This window comes from Carcharhinus amblyrhynchos, chromosome 12, assembly GCF_965287045.1.
Source record: "Carcharhinus amblyrhynchos chromosome 12, sCarAmb.v2.hapA, whole genome shotgun sequence".
Classification (NCBI taxonomy): Eukaryota; Metazoa; Chordata; class Chondrichthyes; order Carcharhiniformes; family Carcharhinidae; genus Carcharhinus; species Carcharhinus amblyrhynchos.
Window position 1 is genome coordinate 30,671,413 of NC_137335.1, and position 23,954 is coordinate 30,695,366.

Sequence of the window (23,954 nt, forward strand, 5' to 3'; positions counted from 1 at the left end):
CCCTCCAGATGAGGCAACGTTCTGTATCCTCTCCAAAGCATCCACATTCTTCTGGTAGTGTAGCAACCAAAATTGCACACAGTATTCTAAATGAGACCTAACTAAGGTTCTTTACAGCTGCAGCATGACCTACCAATTTTTAAACTCAGTGACCTGACTTATCCATCTGCATTGCCACTTTCAGTGGTTGGTGGACATGGATGCCCAGATCTCTCTGCCTGTCAATACTCTGAATGGTGTATTGTATAATTCCTACATGCATTGGATCTTCCAAAATGCATTGTCTTACACTTGTCTGGATTAAACTCCATCTACCATTTCCCCCGCCCAAGTCTCCAACTGGCCTATATCTTGCTGTATCCTCTGACAATCCTCTTCACTATCTGCAACCAATTTTTGTGTTGTATGCGAACTTACTAATCAGGCCAGGTAATTTTTCCTCCAAATCATTTATATATACTACGAACAACAATGGTCCCAGAACTGATCCCTGTGGAACACTGCTAGTTACAGCCTTCCATTAAGAAAAGCACCCCTCTACTACTATCCTCTGTCTTCTATGACCAAGATGTGGAGATGCCAGTGTTGGACTTGAGTAAGCACAATAAGAAGTCTCAAAACACCAGGTTAAAGCCCAACAGGTTAATTTGGTAGCACAAGCTCTCGGAGTGTCGCTCCTTCTTCAGATGAGTGGAGTTGTGATCACAAATAGGGTATACATAGACACAGACGGAATTTACAAGATAATGGTTGGAATGTGAGCCTTTACAGATAATCAAGTCTTTACGGGTACAGACAATGTGAGTGGAGAGAGGGTTAAGCACAGGTTAAAGAGGTGTGAATTGCCTCCAGCCAGGACAGTTAGTGAGATTTTGCAAGCCCAGGCAAGTCATGGGGGTCACAGATAGTGTGTCATGAACCCAAGATCCCGATTGAGGCTGTCCTCATGTGTGCGGAACTTGGCTATCAGTTTCTGCTAAGCGACTCTGCTTTGTCATGTGAATGGAGAATGCTTATCCGAAGATCAGAGGCTGAGTGCCTGTGTCTGCTGAAGTGTACCCCAACAGGAACAGAACACTCGTGCATGGTGATTGTCAAGCAGTGTTCATTCATGGTCTCGCCAATGCACCACACCTCAAGACATCCTTTCCTGCAGCGTATCAGATAGACAATACTGGCCAAGTCACAAGAGTGTATACCATATACCTGGTGGATGGCATTCTCACATGAGCTGATGGTATCTGTGTCCGTGATCCGGCATATCTTGCAGAAGTTGCTGTGGCAGGGTTGTGGGGTGTCATTGTCATTGTTGCCCTGAAGGCCGGGTAGTTTGCTACAGACAGTGGTCTGTTTGACATTGTGCAGTTATTTGAAGACAAGAAGTGGGGATAGTCTTGGCGAGATATTTGTCTTCATCAATGACATGCCGAAGGCTCCGGAGAAGATGCCGTAGCTTCTCTGCTCTGGGGAAGTACTGGATGACGAAGGGAACTCTGTCCACTTTGTCCCATGTTTGTCTTCTGAGGAGGTCGGTGCGGTTTTTTGCTGTGGCGCGTCGGAACTGTCAATAGATGAGTTGAGTGCCATGTCCTGTTCTTATGAGGGCGTCTTTCAGCATCTATAGGTGTCTGTTGCAATTCTCCTCATCTGAGCAGATCCTGAGTATACGGAGGGCTTCTCGGTAGGGGATGGCTCCTTTAATGTGTTTAGAGTGGAGGAGTGGAGCATCGTGAGGTTATCCGTGGGCTTGCGGTACAGTGATATGTTGAGGTGACCGTGCTTGATGGAGATGCATGTAGCCAAGAATGCAACAGATTCCAGAGAGTAATCCATGGTGAATCTGATGGTGGGATGGAACTTGTTGATGTCATCTTATAGTTGTTTCAGTGCTTATTCGCCATGAGTCCAAAAAAAGAAAATGTCATCGATTTATCTAGTGTATAGCATTGGTTAAAGTTCCTGTGTGGTGAAGAGGTCTTGTCTGAACCTGTGCATGATGATTTTGGCATATTGAGATGTGGATTTGGTCCCCATGGCTGTTCCATGTGTCTGGATAAAGAACTGGTTGTTGAAGGTGAAGACCTTGTGGTCCAGGATGAAGCGGATGAGTTGTAGAATTGCATCTGGAGGCTGGCAGTTGTCGGCATTGAGTACAGAGGCAGTTGCAGCAATGCTGTTGTTATGGGGGATGCTGGTGTAGAGTGCCAAGCCATCCATTGTGATGAGGAGTGCTCCTGGTTCAACTGCTCCATATGCTGAGTTGCTGTAGGAAGTCCGTAGTGTCACGACAGAAGTTGGGGGTGCTTTGTACAATGGGTTTCAGGATCCCTAGGAGTAGCCGGAGAGGTTCTCACACAGGGTCCCATTGCATACATGAGGATGGCCTCAACCAAGACCTTGGGTTCATGCCACACTATCTGTAACCTAGATGACTTGTCTAAACTTGCAAAATCTCACTAACTGTCCTGGCTGGAAACAGTTCACACCTGTTTAACCTATGCTTAACCCTCTCTCCACTCACATAGTCCATACCTGTAAAGACTTGATTACCTGTAAAGACTTGCATTCCAACTTGCAAATTGAGCCTGTGTCTATGTATATCCTGTTTCTGAACACAATTCTTCATTCACCTGAAGAAGGCGCGACACTCCGAAAGCTTGTGCTACCAAATAAACCTGTTGGACTGTAACCTGGTGTTGAATGACTTCTTACTGAGCTTACCCCAGTCCAACACCAGCATCTCCACATCATGGCTACCATCAATACCGCAAACTGCTGACTCCAAGTGGAGAGGATCTCTAAGAAGATCGTGCATATCGATACAGACATCAAGTTTTTACAAAGATGCAAGAAAGCAGACAAGATACCAAAGGACTACAGATCACAAGTTCATTCAGGTCAATTTATAACACAGATTATGCTGAGAGACGTTGCCATCACACCTCTCTCACGCTCCTTCACCGCCTCATACACCAGCTCTATAGCTGATACCGCAACCTGGAAACCAAGATAGAGTCCATATTTTCAACTTGTGCTCAGGATGCAGGCCAGCTGCGAAACACTGCCTAGCACTTGAGACAACAAAACTACGCCATCTACATGCACACCAAAAACAGGAAACTTGAGAAATTCGGCATCACCACCAACAGTAATCAGGCCTCCCCCAGTACCACTGCAGGGAAGTCCATTGTCAACTTGTTGGACAACCCACTTCAACCAGACGAAATCAAAGTTCTCAACCAAAGGCTCAATTTCTGCCCTGCACCCAAATTGACCCCATTAGTCTCGCAGCAAGCACAGAGGAATTCATCAGGCGAATGAGGCTGCGGGAGTTCTTCCACAAATCCCAAGAGCCAATAGTGAACACAATGAGGTAGCCAGTGAACCGGAATGGTTGACAGAGAGATCTGCAGTGCAGCAACCAAAGAGAAGAGAGTCGCATTGGATTCCTCCTGCACTGCCCTCGAGTCGACATGTATGTCCAAGCCGTCAGGAGGTGTGACAATACCAGATTCATCAGCTACACTGACAAGACAGCCCCGAACATCACTGAAGCACAACACAACACCATCTGCGCTCTCAACCATAACATTGCCATTAAACCAGCAGACAAAGGAGGGGCCACTGTCATACTGAACAGAATGGATTACTGCAAAGAAGTGTACCGACAACTGAACAACGAGGAACACTACAGATGGATACCCGCAGATCCGACCAAAGAACACACCCGTCAACTCAACAGACTGATGAAGACATTAATCTGCACCTTCTGAGCACCCTCCATGTTCTCATCCCTACTCCCCGCATTAGAGATCTCTACTACCTCTGAAGATACACAAGGCCAACACACCTAGTCATCCCATCGTATCAGGCAGTGGGACCCTGTGTGAGAACCTCTCCAGCTACATCAAGGGCATCCTGAAACCCATTATACAAAGAACCCCCAGCTTCTGCCGCGACACTACGGACTTCCTACAGAAACACAGCATACATGGAGCAGTTGAACTGGGAGTACTCCTCGTCACAATGGATGTCTGGGCACTCTACAACAGCATCCCCCACGACGACAGCATTTCTGCAACTGCCTCACTACCCAACGCCGACAACTGCCAGTCTCCAGGTGCAATTCTACAACTCATCCTGGACCACAACATCTTCACTGTCAACAACCAGTTCTTCATCCAGATGCACAGAACAGCCACAGGGACCAAATTTGCACCTCAATATGCCAACATCTCCGTGCGCAGGTTCGAACAAGACCTCTTCACCGCAGAGCTCTTGCAGTGCTTCAACGGATGCTATACAGCAGATACATCGATGACATTTTATTCCTTTGGACTCATGGTGAACAATCACTGAAACAACTATATGATGACATCAACAAGGTCTATCCCACAATCAGACTCACCACGGACTACTCTCTGGAATCGGTTGCATTCTTGGACACACGCACCAAGAACGGTCACCTCAGCACTTCACTGTACCGCAAGCCCACAGGTAACCTCATGATACTCCACTTCTCCAGTGTCCACCCTAAACACATTAAAGAAGCCATCCCCTACAGACAAGCCCTGCATATGCACAGTTGAGGAGGATTGTAACGGATACCTACAGATGCTGAAAGGTGCCCTCATAAGAACAGGATATGGTGTTTGACTCATCGATCAACAGTTCTGATGCACCTCAGCAAAAAACCATCCCAACCTCTTAAAAATATAAACACGGGACACGGTGGACAGAGTACCTTTCGTTGTCCAGTACTTCCCCAGAGCAGAGAAGCTACGACATCTTCTCCGGAGCTCTCAACATGAAGACGAACATCTTGCCAAGGCCATCCCCACACTCCCACTTCTTGCCTTCAAACAACTGCACAACCTCAAACAGACCATTGTCCGCAGCAAACTGTCCATTCTTCAGGAGAATAATGACTACAACATCACATAACCTTGCCACAGCAACCTCTGCAAGATGTGCCAGATCATCGACACAATTGACATCATCTCATGTGAGAACACCATCCACCAGGTATATGATACATACTCTTGCGATTCAGCCAATGTTGTCTACCTGATATGCTGCAGGAAAGGATGTCCCGAGGCATGGTACGTTGGGGAAACCATGCAGACACTACAACAGCGGATAAATGAACACTGCTTGACAATCACCAGGCAGGGCAGTTCCCTTCCTGTCGTGGAATACTTCAGCAGTCACGGGCATTCAAACTCTGATCTTCGGGTAAGTGTTCTCCAAGGTGGCCTTCACAACACACAATAACGCAGAATCACCGAGCAAAGATAGCCAAGTTCCGCATACATGCGGACGGCCTCAATTGGGATCTTGGATTCATGTCACACTATCTGTAACCCCCACAGCTTGCCTGGGCTTGCAAAATCTCACTAACCATCCTGGCCGGAGACAATTCACATCTCTTTAACCTGTGCTCAACCCTCTCTCCATTCACATTGTCTGTACCTGTAAAGACTTGATTACCCATAAAGACTCACATTCCAACCATTATCTTGTAAATTGAGTCTGTGTCTATGTATACTCTGTTTGTGAACACAACTCTTCCACTTACCTGAAGGAAGAGCAACACTCTAAAAACTTGTGCTACCAAATAAGCCTATTAGACTTTAACCTGATGCTGTGAGACTTCTCACTGTTCTATGACCAAGCCAGTCCTGTATCCATGTTGCCAGTCCACCTCTGAATCCGTGTGACCTCACCTTTCATACCAGTCTACAATGAGATATCTTATCAAAGGGTTTACTGAAGCCTATGTATACAACATCCACTGCCTTTTCCTCACCTATCATCTTTGTCACTTCCTTGAAAAACCTGATCAAGTTAGTGAGACATGATCTCCCCTTCACAAAAGCATGCTGTCTATTACTAATGAGCCAATTTGTTTCCAAATGTAAGTAAATGCTGTCCCTAAGAATCTTTTCCAATAATTTCCCTACCACTGATGTAAGGCTCACTAGCCTACAATTTCCTTAATTATCCCTGCTGCCCTTCTTAAACAATGGGACAACATTGGCTGCCCTCCAATCCTCTGAAACTTCACCTGTAACCAATGAGGATACAAAGATTTCTTTGTATCAAGAATATCAAGGCCCCAGCAATTTCCATCCTTTTCTCCCTCAGTATTCTGGGATAGATCCCATCAGGCCCTGGGGACTTACCTACTTTAATGCTTTTTAAGATGCCCAATTCAGTCTCCTTTTTGATATCAACATGACCCAAAAATATCCACAAACCCTACCCTAGGCTCTTCATCCATCAAGTCCCTCTCTTTGGAGGCAAAGTATTAATTTAGTATCTTGTCCATTTCCTCTGGTTCCATGCATAGCTTCCCTCCATTATCCTTGAGTGGACCAACCCTTTCCCTGGCTATTCTTTTGCTCTTTGCGTACAGTAACACTAGAAGTTCAGTTCAGAGACCTATAAATGCTCTAATCGTCAATCTATTAAAATTGTTTTCCTAGTAAAATGAATCAAGTTTGTAACCTACATATCTGACTTGATAAATCAAATATAATGGAATTTAAGTGGGATGACTTCTAAAAATGAGTATGGGAATGCCATTATGCAACTAACCCATGTGCATTCATTGGTATACAGATAACCTGTTGTTTTTCATGATTGCTGTTTTCAATCAGCATGATCCTCGCTTTTCATTAGCAGCAGATATCACTTGATGGGTGGTAAACAGTAGTGAAATTGCAACTGAAGACAGCCTGCATGTCTTAAAGGAAAAATTAAAGCAAAATACTGCGGACGCTGGAATCTGAAACAAAAAAAGAAAATGCTGGAAAATCTCAACAGATCTGACAGCATCTGTATACCATCTATACAGATTAAAACAAAGCTAAAGAAAATTAAAGAATTTTCCCCATTTTTTAAATAATTTCTATATACATGGATGAATAAACCATACCAGAAAAGAATTAGAACAAAATATGCAGCTATGCAACGATTTACTGAACAAATTGCAAAATGGCTTTTTTTATAGCTTTAAGGAGAACCTAAAGCTAATGTTTCGACTCTGGATCACCCTTCTGTCTCCACAGGTGGTGTCTTAAAGAAAAACTGCATTATAGAACCATAAAACACAATAAAGCACAGAAACAGGTCTTTTGGCCCTTCTTGGATGTGCCGAACCATTTTTCCGCTTCGTCCCACTGACCTGCACCTGGACCATATCCCTCCACACCCCTCTCATCCATGTACCTGTCCAAGCTTTTCTTAAATGTTAAAAGTGAGCCCGCATTCACCACTTCACCTGGCAGCTCATTCCACACTTCCACCACTCTCTGTGTGAAGAAACACCCCCTAATATTCCCTTTAAACTTTTCCCCCTTCACCCTTAATTCATGTCCTCTAGTTTTTTTTCTCCCCTAGCCTCAGTGGAAAAAGCCTGCTTACATTCACTCTATCTATACTGATCATAATTTTATACACCTCTATCAAATTTCCATATAATATCAAATTATATGGCTATAAAAAAATAGTGGGAGTAATTTGAAAAATGCTTTGAGGAATACCTGAATTGCAATAGGGAGTAAGTGTCTAGGTTTTTGGATTGTACATTGGAGATCTTGATGCAAAGTATAGAGATAGAAAGAGACAACATGAAGAATGAGAGAAGACCCTCCAGACAAATGCTCAGGACATCATAGAATCAGAGAATCCCTACAGTGCAGAAATAGGCTATCCAGCTCATCAAGTCAGCTCTCCAAAAGAGCTTCCCAACCAGGACTTTCTCTCTGCCCCACCTCTACGAAGAACAAAGAAAATTACAGCATTGGAGCAGGTGCTTCGGCCCTCCAAGCCTGCACTGACCATACAGCCTGACTGAACTAAAACCCCATTTACCATGGCTAATCCATCTAACCTATCTTTTGGATACTAACAGCCAATTTAACATGGCCAATCTACCTAACCTGCACATCTTTGGACTGTGGGAGGAAACCGGAGCACATGGAGGAAACCCACAATGATGGTGGAAAGAAGTGGTGGTGAAGGTTATTATCTGGAAGGTTGCTCCAAGCCTACATAGAACATAGAACATTACAGCGCAGAACGGGCCGTTCGGCCCACGATGTTGCGCCGATGCAATGCAGGGAGACATTAAACAGCCTGACACAAGTTGTCATGGTGAGTGACTTCATTTGTTGCCCATCCTAATTGTATTTCAGAGGGGTGGTGAGTCACCTTCCTGAACTGTTGAAGTCCGTGTGGTGTAGGTACACCCACAATAAGGAGTTCCAGGACTTTGATCCAGAACAGTGAAGGAACAATGCTATATTTTCAAATCAGCTTTGTATGTAGCTTGGAGTGTCAGTTGCAGGCAGTGGTGTTCCCATGCTTCTACTGCCCTTGTCCTTCTAGGTGTTAGAAGTTGCGTGTTTGGAGGGTCCTGCTGATGGTATATTGGTGATTTTCTACACTGCATCTTGTATATGGTACACTCTGCAACCACTGCATCAGTGGTAGAGTGAATGTTTAAGATGATGGCTAGGGCGCCAATCAAATGAGCTACTTTGTTCTGGATGGTGTTGAGCCTCTTGAGCGTTGTTGGAGCTGTACTCATCCAGGCGATTGGAAAATATTCCATCATACTCCTGACTTGTGTCTTGTAGATGGAGAGGCTCTAGTAAGTCAGGAAGTGAGTTACTTGCAGCAGAATTCCCAGCCTCCAACCTATGCTTATATTCATATATTTATATGGCTGGACAAGTTCTATTTTTGGTCCTCGGTACCAAAAATGATGTTGATGGGGGGGAATTTAATAATGGTGATGTCATTGAGTGCCAAGGAGAGATGGTTAGATTCTCCCTTGTTGAAGATTGTAACTTGCATGGTCATGGGGATGGTACTTGCCAACTATCAGCCCAGGTCTGAATGTTGTCTAGATCTTGCTTGCAAATGGACATGGACTGTTGCATTATCTGAGAGTCACAAGTGGTACTGAACATTGTGCAGTCATCAGCAAAGATCCCCTTTTCTGACCTTATGATAGAGGAAAGATCATCGATAAAACATATGGTTGGACCTAGAACACAACTCTGAGGAGAGCTTGGAAGTAGTTGGGATACTCAGTCATGCATCCCAGACATACTCTCTTCCACCTTCTTCTAGTGGGAAAAAGATACAAAGGTCTGAGAACATGTACCAACCCACTCAAGAACAGCTTCTTCCCATCCGCTGTCAGATTTTTGAATGGACCTATCTCACATTAAGTTGATCTTTCTCTACATGCTACCTATGATTGTAACACTACATTCTGCACTCTCTCCTTTCCTTCTCTATATATGATATGCTTTGTATAGTGTGTAAGAAACAATACTTTTCACTGTGTACCAATATATGTGACAATAATAAATAAAATAAATCAAATCAGAATAGATCTAGATTAGGCTCAGGGTCAATATCTGGAAAACACTTCACAGATGTATCCTTGCATCTGTTGGAGACAGTGACAACCCAGGGTTCTGGTACTCAGAAGACTGCTGGAGAACCGGCAGTCAACTGTTGAGTCCTAGTCAGATGAAGAGTCCTTAGAAATGGCCATCACTGACATGTTGGAGATGCAAAGACATACAGCAGAACATAGAAACATAGTAAATAGGAGCAGAAGTAGGCCATTCAACCTGCCAGCTGCACATTCAACATGATCATGGCTGATCCCCAATCTCAACACCATACTCCTGCACTCTCCCCATGTTCCTTGATACCACTGGAATCTAGAAATCCAGCTACTTGCTTCTTGAATGCATTCAGTGACTTGGCCTCCACAGCTTTTTGTGGTAGAGAATTCCATAGAAGAAGTTTCTCCTCATCTCAATCCTCAATGGCCTACCCCATAAACCTGGAGGATTTTCATATTAACTTTATTGCAATGTTAATGTCAGCCTACTTGTGACTAATAAATAAGCTTTAATATATACGAGTCTCTGACCCCTTGTTCTAGTGCCCTTCAGTCAACATCCCTGCATCCAGTTAGTATTTGACTAGATTAGATCCCCCCTCTTATTCTTCTATATTCCAGTGGATACAAACTCAGTTGACCCAATCTCTCCTCATATGACAACCCTGCTATCCCAGGAATCAGTTTGGTGAACCTTCGCTTCAATCCCTCAAAGTAACATAGATAGGATATCCTGCCATATCATAGAATTTCTACTTTGCAGAAGAAGGCCATTCAGCCCATTGAGCCTGCACTGACAACAATTCCACCCAGCCCTATCATTGTAATTCCATATATTTACCCTGTGACACTAAGGGACAATATGGCACTGAAGACATAGCCTCGAAAGCCAAGATTATGGCAGCTCTCAAATTCAATTATGCCTCCCTGGGATATCGAGGGTCATGGAGACCAGCCGCAATGTCCTCTACCTCTGCTCTGGCTACTGGAGGTCCACCAGCATCACCACTCCGTATGAAAGGTGGTGGCTGAGATGGTCAGCGTCAACACTGCATAGAGGAGGTCAGCCATCCAGTGCAGAAAGAGGATAAATGATCTCACGGCACCATAGACCCGGGTTCAGTTCTGGCCTCAGGTGATTGTGTGGAGTTTGCACATTCTCCCTAAGTCTGTGTAGGTTTTCTCTGGGTGCTCCAGTTTCCTCCCACAGTCCAAAAATGTGCAGATCAGGTTGATTGGCCATGTTATATTGACCCTAGTGTCAGGGGATTAGCAGGGTTATGGGAATAGGGCGTGGGTGGGATTGTGAGTGGTGCAGACTCGGTGGGCCAAATGGACTTATTCTGCACTATAGGGATTCTATGATTATGCTAGGATAAATCAAGCACTTCATCAGTCTCAGCTCACACACTCCCCAGCCCATTAGACAACTATTGACAACTCACATTGTGCCAGCTCAAGGGGCCTCACCATGCACTCTCTATCTCTTATAATTTTGACTTCATTGATGGCTCGACCTTAACGTCACCATCTGATTGTATAAGGACTCTCATTCACATGATGTGCTGTTTGATGTATCATTCATTCTTGCTTTTTAAAATCGAGGCTAAGGTGTTCATCCATCCTATGTGCATTATCTGATGTCCATCATGTAAACGCATGGAGAAGGATTAATTACTTACTGTCATCTGAGCAGCACAATGGTTAGTACTGCTGTCTCACAGCACCAGGGATCCGGGTGCAATTCAGGCTCAAGTCACTGTGTGCGTAGAGTTTGCACATTTTCCCTGTATTGCGTAAGTTTCCTTCAGGTGCTTTGGTTTCCTCCTACACTCCAGGTATGTGCACATTAGGTGTGCAAAATTGTCCCTTAGTGAAAGGGGGATTAGCAGGGTAAATATATGGGATTACGATGATAGGGCCTGGGTGGAATTGTTGTTGGTGCAGGCTGAATGGCCTCCTTCTGCACTTTAGGAATTCTATGATATCCTATCTATGTGATCCAAAGATGTACAGATTAGGCTGATTGGCCATACTGAATTGCCCCATAGTTTCCCAAGATGTGTTGGTTAGGGGGATCAGTGGGGTAAATATATGGTGTTATGGAGAAGGCTTCTGGGTAAGATACTTTGTTGGAGAGTCAGTACAGACACAGCTGGCCGAATAGCCTCCTTCTGCACTGTAGAGATTCTATGATTCTAACCCTGACCCTCAATGTAATTTCATTTTGCTGGTGCTCAAGCCCCCAAAGTTCTACCTTTTTAACCTTGCCTTGTGACTACAAGGCTCTCTTCACAATGTAAGGATGTAGATCTCACCCACAAATTTTGAGTAGCCTCCCCTTACAATCTATGCCAAGACCATTGAAGATAAATAAATGATAACGTGGTGTGATCAAAAGAAGCTTGGAGCATGCTCTAAGGGTGCATATGGTAGATTTTTACACTTTTGAGGATACTAATATGATGCAATCCAGAATGTAATGAATCTGATGAGTGCTTTTTATTATCAAACAAGTGGTTTATGGGGTGGAATTTCCCCGTTCCACCCACCATGGGTGTCGTAGCGGGCAGGACATGGACCATGCCAAAAGACCAATATGAAAAAAATGTTCTGATCCAAACATGGAACAGCATCGTGGTTGCTGCCGCTGCCTCACGGTGCCAGGGACCCCGGTTCAATTCCAGCATCGGGTGACTGTGCATTTCCCCATGTCTGCTGGGTTTCCTCCGGGTGCTGTGTTTCCTCCCATAATCCACAGATATGCGGGTTGGATTGATTGGCCAGAATAAATTGTCTGATTGTTGTCAGTGCAAGCTCGATGGGCCACGTGGCCGCCTTCTGCACTGTAGATTCTATGATTTTATTGCAAATGTCCATTGGCCTCAGGTGAGATTTTCCATCCTTGGGGCAAGTGCAGCCGAAAAATCCCACCCATGGTGTCTGCATTTTTCAGCTGGCATGGGACAGCTGCCCATGAGGACAGACTGACTGTGTAAACTTAGTGATTCTCAGGTGCTCTGAATCTGTGGAAAGGTCAGGATGAATACATGTCCACATCCCTGAGAGTGACAGATGTCAATGTGATGGAAAAGAGGCAACAAAGGACAAAATGAAGTTCATCCTGCATAATGCCTTGGCTGCCTCTCCCCAAATGTGACCTCTCAGTTACACATTGAGGTGACATAGAATGCATTGCCCCATTTTGGCAGATAGATCTCCTTGAGGAGCTTTGTCAGACTGAAGGCATACAGCTACAAGTGCACTGAGTTTTGTGGAGCTTCCCCTGCTTCTCCTAGGTTTCCATGATGACTGTGATTTTGCAGTGAAATTACAAGAAACAATGCCTTCAACTGTATGAGGCCAGAACGCCCTCATCCAGGTTGGACCTATTCTTAACAAGGATACGTACTACAGAGCCTTCATCGTTATTCAAAGGATCAGGACAATGGCTGGCAAATTGGTTGACAGCTCACTCTCAGATTGAATTGCATGGTTGCAAGGAGAGAATGAGCAATCCTGGTGCTAATGTGGTCCATGTGAGAGGACACTTGGCCAGGAGGATGCAGACTACTACTCATCATCCTTGTCATGGAAACTGGTGCTATGGGGGCCTCCCCTACATGCAGGAATGAGATAAAGAATCTGGTGAACTGGTGCAGCAACAATAATCTCTGCCTCAATGTCAACAAAACAAAGGGAATTATCATTGACTACAGGAAACATAAAGGAGAACATGCTCCTATATACATCAATGGAGACGAAGTAGAAAAGGTCAAGAGCTTCAAGTTTTTAGGTGTTCAGATCACCAACAACCTGCCCTGGTCCCCGCATGCCAACACTATAGTTAAGAAAGCCCATCAGCGCCTCTACTTTTTCAGACGACTAAGGAAATTTGGCATGTCAGCTACAACTCTCACCAACTATTACAGATTACAACTATTACAAAAGCATTATTTCTGGTTGTATCACAGCTTGGTATGGCTCCTACTCTGCCCATGACTGCAAGGAGCTACAAAATGTCGTGAATGTAGCCCAGTCTATCACACAAACCAGTCTCCCATCCATTGACTCTGCCGGCACTTCACATTGCCTTGGCAAAGTAGCCAGCATAATTAAGGACCCCATGAACCCCGGATATTCTTTCTTCCATCTTCCGTCGGGAAAAAGATACAAAAGTCTGAGGCCGTGTACCAACCAACTCAAGAACAGCTTCTTCCTTGCTGCTGTCAGACTTTTGAATGGACCTTGCTTTAAGTTGATCTTCCTCTACACCTTAGCTATGACTGTAACATTACATTCTGCACTCTCTCATTTCCTTCTCTATGAATGATATGTTTTGTCTGTATAGCGCACAAGAAACAATACTTTTCACTGTATACATGTGACAATAAATCAAATCAAAGCTTCCTGGGTACCTCACACATACCTACATTATTTCTTTGTATGGTCACAGACCAGCTGAATATTGAACGAGTGGCATCCTTTCCTGTTTATGCATTGGAGTGCCTGTTGCCAGGGTGTTTTGATAGCCACAAGAGTGCAGCCAATAACACCCTGCACTTGTGGAAGGGTAAACCTAGCAAAGTGCAGTGCTCTGACCTGCTGACTCTCTTGATATCTGGCAAAGTGCATGTATTTGTGGGCCTTCTTCCAAAAGGCATTTTGTACATTGATGCTTGGGAGATTTCGCACAGGTTCCCAGTAGAGCTCTGGAAGAAACCACTTGCATAGGAGTTCAGTGCTGTGGTGACTTTAATAGCCACTGGCAGTGGATAGCCTCCCAGTCCTTTTGGTGCCAGTTCCTGAAGAATGTGGTTAATGAATCATCAGATCCCTGGACATGCAGCGGTGTCTGCAACACTGTCTCTTGCTCATCTGTAGATAAGACATGTGAGGTCTGTATATCCTTGGCCCCAAACGTTGCCTAGGTACCACATTTCTTTTAGCCTTATCTTCTGCATCTGGAGGGGACTCTACTATTTTGAGACCCAGGTTCGATTACAGACTTGGGGTGACTGTTGGTGTGGAGTTTTCACATTCTCCCCATGTCATAGAACATGGAACATGTCTGCATGAGTTTCCTCCAGGTTCTCCAGTTTCTTTCCACAGCCCAAAGATGTGCAGGTTAGGTGGATTGGCCATTATAAATTGCCCCTTAGTGTCCCAAGATGTAAAGCTTAGATGAATTAACCATGGGAATTGTGTGGGGTTATAGGAATAGGGTGTGGGATTTGGCCTGGGTAAGATGCTTTATCAGAGAGTCGATGCAAACTTGTTATGCCGAATGGCTTCTTGTGCTCTGTGTTGATTCTATGATGCCATGACCATCTGCTGTGGTGACATTTAAAACTGGGTCCCCGAAGCATTACCCTATGCTTCTGGACTGCTAGTCCAATGCCACCACCTCCCCTCTGGTTTGAGTTTCCCTTCCTGCAAAGACTCTCAAGCCTTCCCTGTAGAGCTTTATGCCATTTTGATTGTGGAGGTTATCCTTGTGTAACCCCTGAATAATTGTGGCAGATGTGCATATCTCCCAATGGCAGCATAGTTCCCACACACAAAACAAAAAAATTTGAGTAAAGAAAATAAATTGTTCCTTTGAAGCCAATTTTAAAAGCTGGAAAAAGGTTTTCTTGAGTTTGCCCAAGTAACTATTAATTTTGTCACAAATTATTGTTTCTAGAAGTTTCCCCACCACTGAAGTTAAACAGACTTGTCAATTGTTTGGATTTAGCTTCAGCATCTTGTTCAAAAAAGGCTATAATGTTTGCAAATCTACAGACCCCTGGTCAAACTCCAAGGAAATGGGGAAGATTATGGCCAATGTGTCTGCAATTTTTATTCTCAGTTCTCTCAGTATTGTTAGATACAGAAGGTGAAGTCATATGGGATCCGAGGTGAGCTGATGGATACAAAAATGGCTTGGGCATAGAAAACAGAGAGTAGCAGTGGAAGGATGCTTTTCTAACTGTAGGTCTGTGACAAGGATCAATGCTAGGCCTCTCTTGTTTGTAATATACATCATAGAATCATAGAATCCCTACAGTGCAGAGGGAGGCTATCTGGCCCATCGAGTCTGCACCAAGCACCATCCAACGGTGGTCGGCTGAGGGACTTGAGGTTGTTTTCATTAGAGAGAAGAAGGTTAAGAGGTGACTTAATTGAGGCATACAGGATGATCAGAGGATTAGATAGGGTGGATAGTGAGAGCCTTTTTCCTTGGATGGTGATGGCTAACGCGAGGGGACATAGCTTTAAATTGAGGGGTGATAAATATAGGACAGATGTCAGAGGTGTTCTTCCCTCAGAGGGTAGTAAGGGTGTGGAATGCCCTGCCTGCAGCAGTAGTGGACTCGCCAACTTTAAGGGCATTCAAATGTTCATTGGATAGGGATATGGATAATATTGGAATAGTTTAGGTTAGAGGGTCATTAGATTGGTTCCACTGGTCGGCGCAACATCGAGGGCCGAAGGGCCTGTACTGCACGGTAATGTTCTATGTTCTAACCCAGGCCCTATTCCCATAACCCCTCATTTTTACTCTGCTAATCCCTCTGACGCTAGGGTTAATTTAGCATGGCCAATCAACCCAAGTGGAGAGGATCTCTAAGAAGATCATGCATATCGACACAGACATCAAGTTTCATACCTCCACATAATGGCAATCAACCTAACCCACATATCTTTGGACTGTGGGAGGAAACCAGAGCACCCGGAGGAACCCATGCAGACATGAGGAGAATGTGCAAACTCCACACAGACAGTCATTCAAGTCAGGAATCGAACCGGGGTCCCTGGAGCTGTGAGACACCAGTGCTAACCACTGTGCTACAGCACTGACCCTATGTAATGATTTGGAGGAAAATGTAGATATTCTGATTAGTAAATTTGCAGATGATATAAAAATTGGGGGAGTAGCAAATAGTGAGGAGGATTATCAGAGGTTACCGCAGGATGTAAATCGGCTGGAGACCTGATCCAAAAGATAGCAGATGGAATTTAACCCGGACAAATGTGAGGTGATGCAATTTGGAAGGTCTGTTGTAGAAGGAAAGTATACAGTAAATGGTAAAGTCTTTAGAAATATTAGCATACAGAGGGATCTAGGCGTGCAGATCCATAATTCCCTGAAGGTGGCAACTCAGGTGGACAAGATGGTCAAGAAAGCGTATGGCATGCTGGCCTTCATCAGTCAGGGCGTTAAGTACAGGAATTGGAAAATTATATTGCAGCTGTATAAGACTTTGGTTAGGCCGCATTTGGAGTATTGTGCACAAATTTGGTCACCGCGCTACTGGAAGGACGTTGATGCATTGGAAAGAATGCAGAAGAGATTTACCAGAATGTTGCCTGATCTGGAGGATATGGACTATGAAGGAAGATTGAACAAACTTGGATTGTTTTCATTGGAGCATCAGAGGACTAGGGGGGACCTGATAGAGGTTTACACGATTATAACAGGCTTGGATAGAGTGGATAGTCAGATCTTTTTCTCAGGATCAATGGGTCAATTACTAGAGGGTATAGATTGAAAGTGAGAGGGGGAAAGTTTAAAAGAAAAATAAGAGGCAAGTTTTCACACAGAGGATGATGAATGCCTGGAACGTGTTGCCAGAGGAAGTGATGGAAACAGATTCTGTAACAATGTTCAAGAGGCATCTGGATTGATACATGAATAGGCAGGGAATAGAGAGATATGGACTACGTAGAGGCGAGAAAATATTAGATTAGAGAGGCATTTGTGTCGGCACAAACTTGGTGGGTCAAAGGACCTATTCCTGTGCTCTACTGTTCTTTGTTCTTTATCAGCCTTATTGATTCAGCGCAGGGGTTGATTCCTGCGACCATGCCTTTTAATGAGTATTCATGATAATACATCTTGATGTAAGTAAGTCTTAATACATTTATGCTATTTAGCAATTTATTTAGCAATTTATGCTATTTAGCATAAATGTAAGCAGTTGAAGGCTTGACAACACAATCGCTACAGATGGGAATGAAAAATCCAGGTCTAAGCGTCTAAACAATGTTCTTGGTAATGTCCATAAAAACTCTTGATGCAGAGAGTGTCAGATATGGTTCATTTAGTGCACTTTGATCCGCTTCTAATTCTGTTCAATTAAAAAGGAGTGTTCTATTTTTATAGCCTTTAATTTATTTTCTTTTGCAGGTGATGCAGTTTGGAAGAATTGATGGTAATGCATACATCCTGGATTTTCAATATCCATTTTCTGCAGTGCAGGCTTTTGCTGTTGCACTAGCAAATGTTACACAGCGGCTGAAATGAATGGGAAGAACCAAAGTGCTTTCTGGAGCTGAGGATCAAAAGATGCCAGGAATTCACATTGATGAGTGCACTGTGACTGAGTTGGTCTAAGTAGCTACAATGCTGCCTTTCACTTTAGAGGATCACAGTTCACCTGTTTGGTCTTGGAGTAACAGGAAAGGGAAAGAGCATGTTTCTATGATGCATGCTAGGATGATTACAGTTCAGAGAACTTGCTGCTTTGTAGACTTTTGCAGCTGAGTACGTGCTGCCCCATGCTTGTCTGAATAACCCAGTAGAATAAGTTTACCTGTTAACTAGATGGCCTTATATTATGATGTGATTTTTTTTCTCCCTGCAACTGTTACAGAAACTTGCTTTCTCTGCGGTTTTTAATAACACTAATCATACTTGAAAAATACAAAGGATTCCTGGGAACCGGAATGAAATGCTGACTTTTACATATGGTGATAATAGATAGCTAGGTTGTGTCAATACTGTTAAGCACTGGAAAGAACAATTTAAGGAGCTTCTGAATTACAACTACAAGAAGACTGAAGTCTTCAAAACATCACTTTTGAGGTGGTATGTTTTTGCTTTAAAATTAATATTTTGTATTTTTGTTGAGCTATTATAGTGCTAATTATCATTCAGTTGGACATATTGTCATTGTGTCAGCAACTTTTATTACTTTGAAATTTTTTTTATTTTTAATGACAGGCTGATTGCACATGTAACCCTGATAGCGGATTGCCTTCCCAAATGATAAGCAAACCACCATATCTGGACAGAAGAGGGACCGAATGCACCTAAACGTGTCCTGCTACAAAATGCTAGGCTGCACTATATTTTTCTATGTTTTTGTAACATAGCTTGTCTGTTGGTTTCAACAGTGGTGCAGGTGTTAGGCAATTGGGGAAGTAGTAGTTATCATTATAAGCTGTAGTGTTTACTGTCACAGGGGCTAGGCAAGCACTTGATGGTTAATGTTTATTACATTGCAAAGTCATGAAAACTTTAATATTGAAAAATAGCTTCCAGTCGACATCACGAGTTCAGATTCAAGCATGTGCTTGGGAAGAAAGAATAAAACTAGCTTTTTTAGAAATTTGGATCAAACATTTTAGTATCCTTATTGAACTTGTATTGATATTTCCCATTAACAATAGGAATTTTTATGCAGCGGCAACAGTTCATAGAATTACAAAAACTTTTATAGCACAGAAACAAGATATTTGGTCAAGCAGAGCTATATCAGTGTTTAAGCCCCAGTTGAGTCTTGTTCCTCTTACTTCATCACCTAATCAACAGTATACATGTTCTTTGTTTTATCTAGGTTCTATTTAAATGTCTCTTTGATATTTGCCTGATAGACTTCATGTTGCAGTGACTTAAGGGCAACACTGGCACAGTGGCTAGCACTGCTGTCTCACAGCATGAGGAAACCTGGATTTAATTCCAGCATTGGGTTTCTGTGTAAAGTTTCCCTGTGTCAGCATTGGGTTTCCTCTGGGTGCCTCCCACAGTCCAAAGATGTGCAGGTTAGGTTGGTTACTAAATTGTACCTTAGTTCTCAAGAAGTGTAGAATAGAGGAATTAGCGGGATAAATATGTGAGGTTGTGGAGATAAATCCTGGATAAAATGCTCTGTTAGAGAGTAGGTGCAGACGTGATGGACCAAATGGCCTCCTTATGCACTGTATGGATTCTATGATTCCAGATTCCCACTAATCTCTGAGTAAAGAGGATTTTCCTGAGTTCCTTATTGGTATATATTTGACTGTCATGTATTTATAGCCTCCAGCGTTGGACTCCTTACTAGTCTTGGAATCCATGAAACACAAAAGGAGGCTATTTGGCTCACCAAATCCATGTCAGCGCTCTCCAATGGAATCCAATCAGTATCATTCCTCAACTGTAGCCTCTTGGCCCTTCAAGTTCATTTCCTTCAATTTACTGTTGAACTTATTCATCGTCTTTACTTTTATTTATTTGTTCATTCATGGGATATGGGCATTGTTGGCCAGGCTACCTCTTGGACAGGATATTCCCTGCCAAGTTTAACACTTCCCCACCAAGTTTAGCACTTCTCCACCTGTCCTTGATCTTTCACAGGCATTCTGGAGCCTCGTCCCTTGGGAAGATATTGTGAAAGTGATAGAACATAGAACATTACAGCGCAGAACAGGCCCTTCGGCCCACGATGTTGTGCCGACCAGTCAAAAAGCATTGACCCTCTAACCTAAACCAAACCCTTTCCATCCATAAACCTATCCACGGATCTCTTAAACGCCCCCAAACTAGGCGCAGTTACAACTGCAGCAGGCAGGGCATTCCAATCCCTCACCACCCTTTGGGTAAAGAACCTACCCCTGACATCCGTCCTATAACTACCACCCCTTAATTTAAAGCTGTGCCCCCTCGTGCTAGCTTTCTCCATCCGAGGAAAAGTCCATATCTGCATGGGTCAACCCCACAATCTCTGGTTCATCGGTACTGTGCATTGCAACAGTATTCTCCTTGCAGGGAACCTTTCTAGACATTAGACCACATTCTCCCAGAGCTTTGCAGGGTGCAAGACTTAAGGTACCATTGTGATCCTGTGTGGTCCCCACCATCGCCAGTTGGACTGGAAGCCACTGCAGCCCCTGGATGGTTGGGGGCAAGGGCTGGCAGTGCCAGCCTGGCACCCTGAGATTGCCCACCGTGGTGGCGGGAGTGACAGAACCCCCAGTGTACACAGTGCACTGTAAGATCAGGGTGCCTGTGCAATGGCAGCCCTAGGGCTCAACAGCCAGCTGCCTGGTGAGAATAGACTCCGCCCACTCCCTCTACAGGCAAGAATCACATTTTGCCTCATTTATTTTTTCTAAGTGCCATAAAATGAGCACAATTCTCTCCTGTGCTATTGTTAACCCCCCGCCCCCGCCAGTTAGCTATCATCAGCAGCAGTATAACCAAAGCAACATGGATCACTGGCTTGGAGCATTAGGACCTGCCTGATGAGTTCAGTGTCATAACCCCTTCTGCCTCCCACTTGCAAAGCTCCCCTCTTGCCCCCATCATAGTCCCATTCCCACTCAGGGCTCACTCTCTTGACACAGTTATAGTGTCCAGTGAACAGTGCCAGGTGGGCACTGCAAGGCTGGCAGTGTCCCATGCACACAGCCCAGCAATGCCCTGACCACCTTGGGGCTTCAGTGGCCTCCTATCATCCTGGCGTGGCCATTGCATTTGATCCCCATTGGATGGGGACCAGCTGTGGTTCTCGTCAGCATGACGTCTTGCCGTCGAGGGTGGGTAAACAGCCATGCCGGATATGTTAAGATGCCATTAATATTTAAATTGGCTTCACGCCCAATCATACCGGCAAAACTCAGCTGGGTATATGGTTTTTGGCACAAGACCAGTTTGTGCCTGGCGCAAAAGCCTTATGCACTATCTTCCCAGAAAGATCATCGTATTGTGATCATTATTAAATAAATCTTTGTGCTCTGTTAAACTGTCTTAGTAATGGATATCTTGTTATAGTCCCCAAGTTGTATTTGCACCTGCAATTTGTTCAATTTGTTCTTTACATGCCTTACATTTGTACGCACATGCTCACCTGCTCTTTTGCATTAATATTTTATTTTCATGTTTCCAATTTCTCTCAAGACCTTGTCACACCACCTTTTCCATTTGAACACCCCCCCCATCCCTATAATTTAATAGTTTAATGTCATTGCAACCCATTTATCCTGTGTGCTTGGACCCTTGACCCAGCCTGGTTCAAATGAAACCTGTACCAATGGTACAGTTCTTTCCTGTTTGAATAGTGGTGCCATATCTTATGAAAATGGAACCTTTCTTTCCCATACTGCTCCTTCAGTCACATGCTCACCTCCCTAATCTATTTATCACTACTCCAATTTGCATATGATAATGAGCAAGAGATTACTCTACTTCAGGTTTTGTTCTATGCCACCTAGCTCTTAATGCTGATCAGACAGGACCTTTTTTATATTTTCCTCTGATGTTAACTGGTTCCTTCCCTTCTCTCGCCATTATCCTTTCAAACTGATTCAAGTTGACCCGCACCTGCAACACCATGTAGGGTTCTATATCTACTTACCAAAACTGCTGTCATTCTTCTAAATTCTTGAATCCTTATTACACTTCTCTCCAGTCCTCCACTTTGGACAGCATGATCTGCATTCTAGTGTCCTTTCACTGTTCTTAACCTCACAGATCGAATGAATTAAAATGCTTTTCTCTCTGAGCTGAAGTTTTCTTATTTGAGAGGAGGGGTATTATCCATTGTCAATAAAAAGAGAAACAAAATGTTATTCATGATTCATACATTATAAGTGATAATTAATTTGCTACATCGACACAGCAAATTGGGAACTACTGATTCATAGAAGCAAGAGTTCGTATTATTGACAAGGAGCTTCGCTATTGGTACAGGCTTACATCTATCAGCTGCATTTTACTTATTCGGTAGGTAAAATGCAGCCTGCAGAGAGAATGGGTGGAGATATATGATTATAACATGCACACGCTACCATTTTCTTCTAACGGACTGTAGATTATTACTTAATGAATTTACAAAAGATTTCACAATGTTTTGGTGAAGATCTCCTCACACATGAACAACAAGGTTGCTGTTATTTCAAATGGAGCAATAACTGAAACAATAACTGATCAGCGTGCCTTTAGTGGTAGTTATTGTTGGTGCAGATTTAATGGCCAAAGGACCTTTTCTGTGCTGTACGTTTGTATGACTATCCCACCAGCGTCCTGCATTATGAAAAGTAATGAATTCATGGAGTGATTTGAGGTAGTAGTATGTGGTTACGCTCCAACTTGTTTATTGGAAATTATTACTTGTGGGCATGTATATCCACTATTTTCTATCTATTAGTGTTTCTAGTGTTCAGAAAATATAAGTTCTAAAAGTGTATTTCCTGACAGATTAACAAACAAAGAGACTGGGCACTTGTAGTGATTTTTTTAACCATAGAAGAGGTGCTGGATACCTATTTAGAGTCATAAAAGCATTCTGCACAGAAAAAGGCCCCTTTGGCCCATCATGTCTGTTCCAATCAAAGACAAATCACCAAATTATTCTAATCCCATTTATCAGCACTTGGCCCATAGCCTTGTATGCCTTGGCACATCAAAATACTTCTCAAATATTATGAGAATCTCTGACTATACCATCCTTTCATGCAATGAATTCCAGATTCCCACCCCCTTTGGATGAAAAAGATTTTCCTGACATCCCCCCGAAACCTTCAATTTATTCCCCCAGGCATTGATCCCTCCAACAAGGAGAATTATGTCTCATAATTTTAACCATCACAATCATGACCCCCTCAGTATCTTCTGCTCCAAGGAAAATAATCCCAGTCTATCCAATCTGTCTTCATAACTTTGTTTACCAGGCAACATCTTGGTAAATCTCCTCTGCACCCTTTCCCAGTTCTATCACATCATTCCTATAATGTGGATTCCAGAACTGCAAACATTACTCTAGCTGTGGCCTAACCAATGTTTAATATAGTTTTGACATAAACTAAATTCTATGTCTTATCTAAGTAAAGATGCTTCCTTACCTAACATTATAATTGTCATTTATTGTGAAATTGTCTTCATTGTTCAAACAAAATAGCTAAAAATATATATTTAACAACCTTTTGTACCAGTAATCAGGATTACAGGAACATAAATCTGCTTTTTGGAGCTTAATGTGGAAGTGCTACATTTTTGGCTTAAATTCCCTCTTTCAGTCTACACCAAAAAGTACAGGCACTAAAATATGTTCCTAGTTCTTTAAAAGTATGTCATAGGTTCAAACACACTCTTTCCATTTCCTGTTGCTTTTCTTTCCATGTCAAAATATAAATTTAATTTATTGATAGTAAATTTTACACTATTAATATACTGCAAATTTCTTCACCTATTCACAATAAATTTCCAGAATTCATCAAAATTGTCTTTTTTAAGAAACAAAAATATTTTAGTGACTGTTAAATTAAGTGCTGCCACAAATTCAGAATAATGACTGCATAAACTAAGAAAATTAATTTAAAAAATTTAAATAAAAATCTATTTCATTAGAAACTATCAGAATATAAAGTAACCTTTACAGGCCTGCTTCTCTATAAAATCACCAAATACTTGAATAGATAAGCAAACTACAGTTTGCTAGTGACAGCTTCTTCAGTACTGCCATTGCTTTTTCCAGTTATGGGGGATTTATTACTT

The 23,954-nt window shown here is 43.1% G+C and overlaps 1 protein-coding gene across 3 annotated transcripts in view; it reads left to right on the forward strand.

The window, feature by feature from the left end:
- Window positions 1-23,571, forward strand: part of tulp4a (TUB like protein 4a) — a 378,343-nt gene extending 354,772 nt beyond the window's left edge. The window contains exons 14-15 of one of the 3 annotated variants that reach the window (XR_013888258.1): window positions 17,607-18,287; window positions 18,423-23,571. Coding sequence is in view for 1 of the 3 variants with exons in the window: in XM_080200309.1 (XP_080056435.1) it covers window positions 17,607-17,723 (117 nt within the window). In the remaining 2 variants the exon portion in view is untranslated. Of the gene's footprint in view, window positions 1-17,606 lie in introns of all 3 variants that reach the window. The other 2 variants (XR_013888259.1, XM_080200309.1) reach the window with 2 other exon arrangements.
- The last annotated feature ends 383 nt before the right edge of the window (window positions 23,572-23,954 follow it).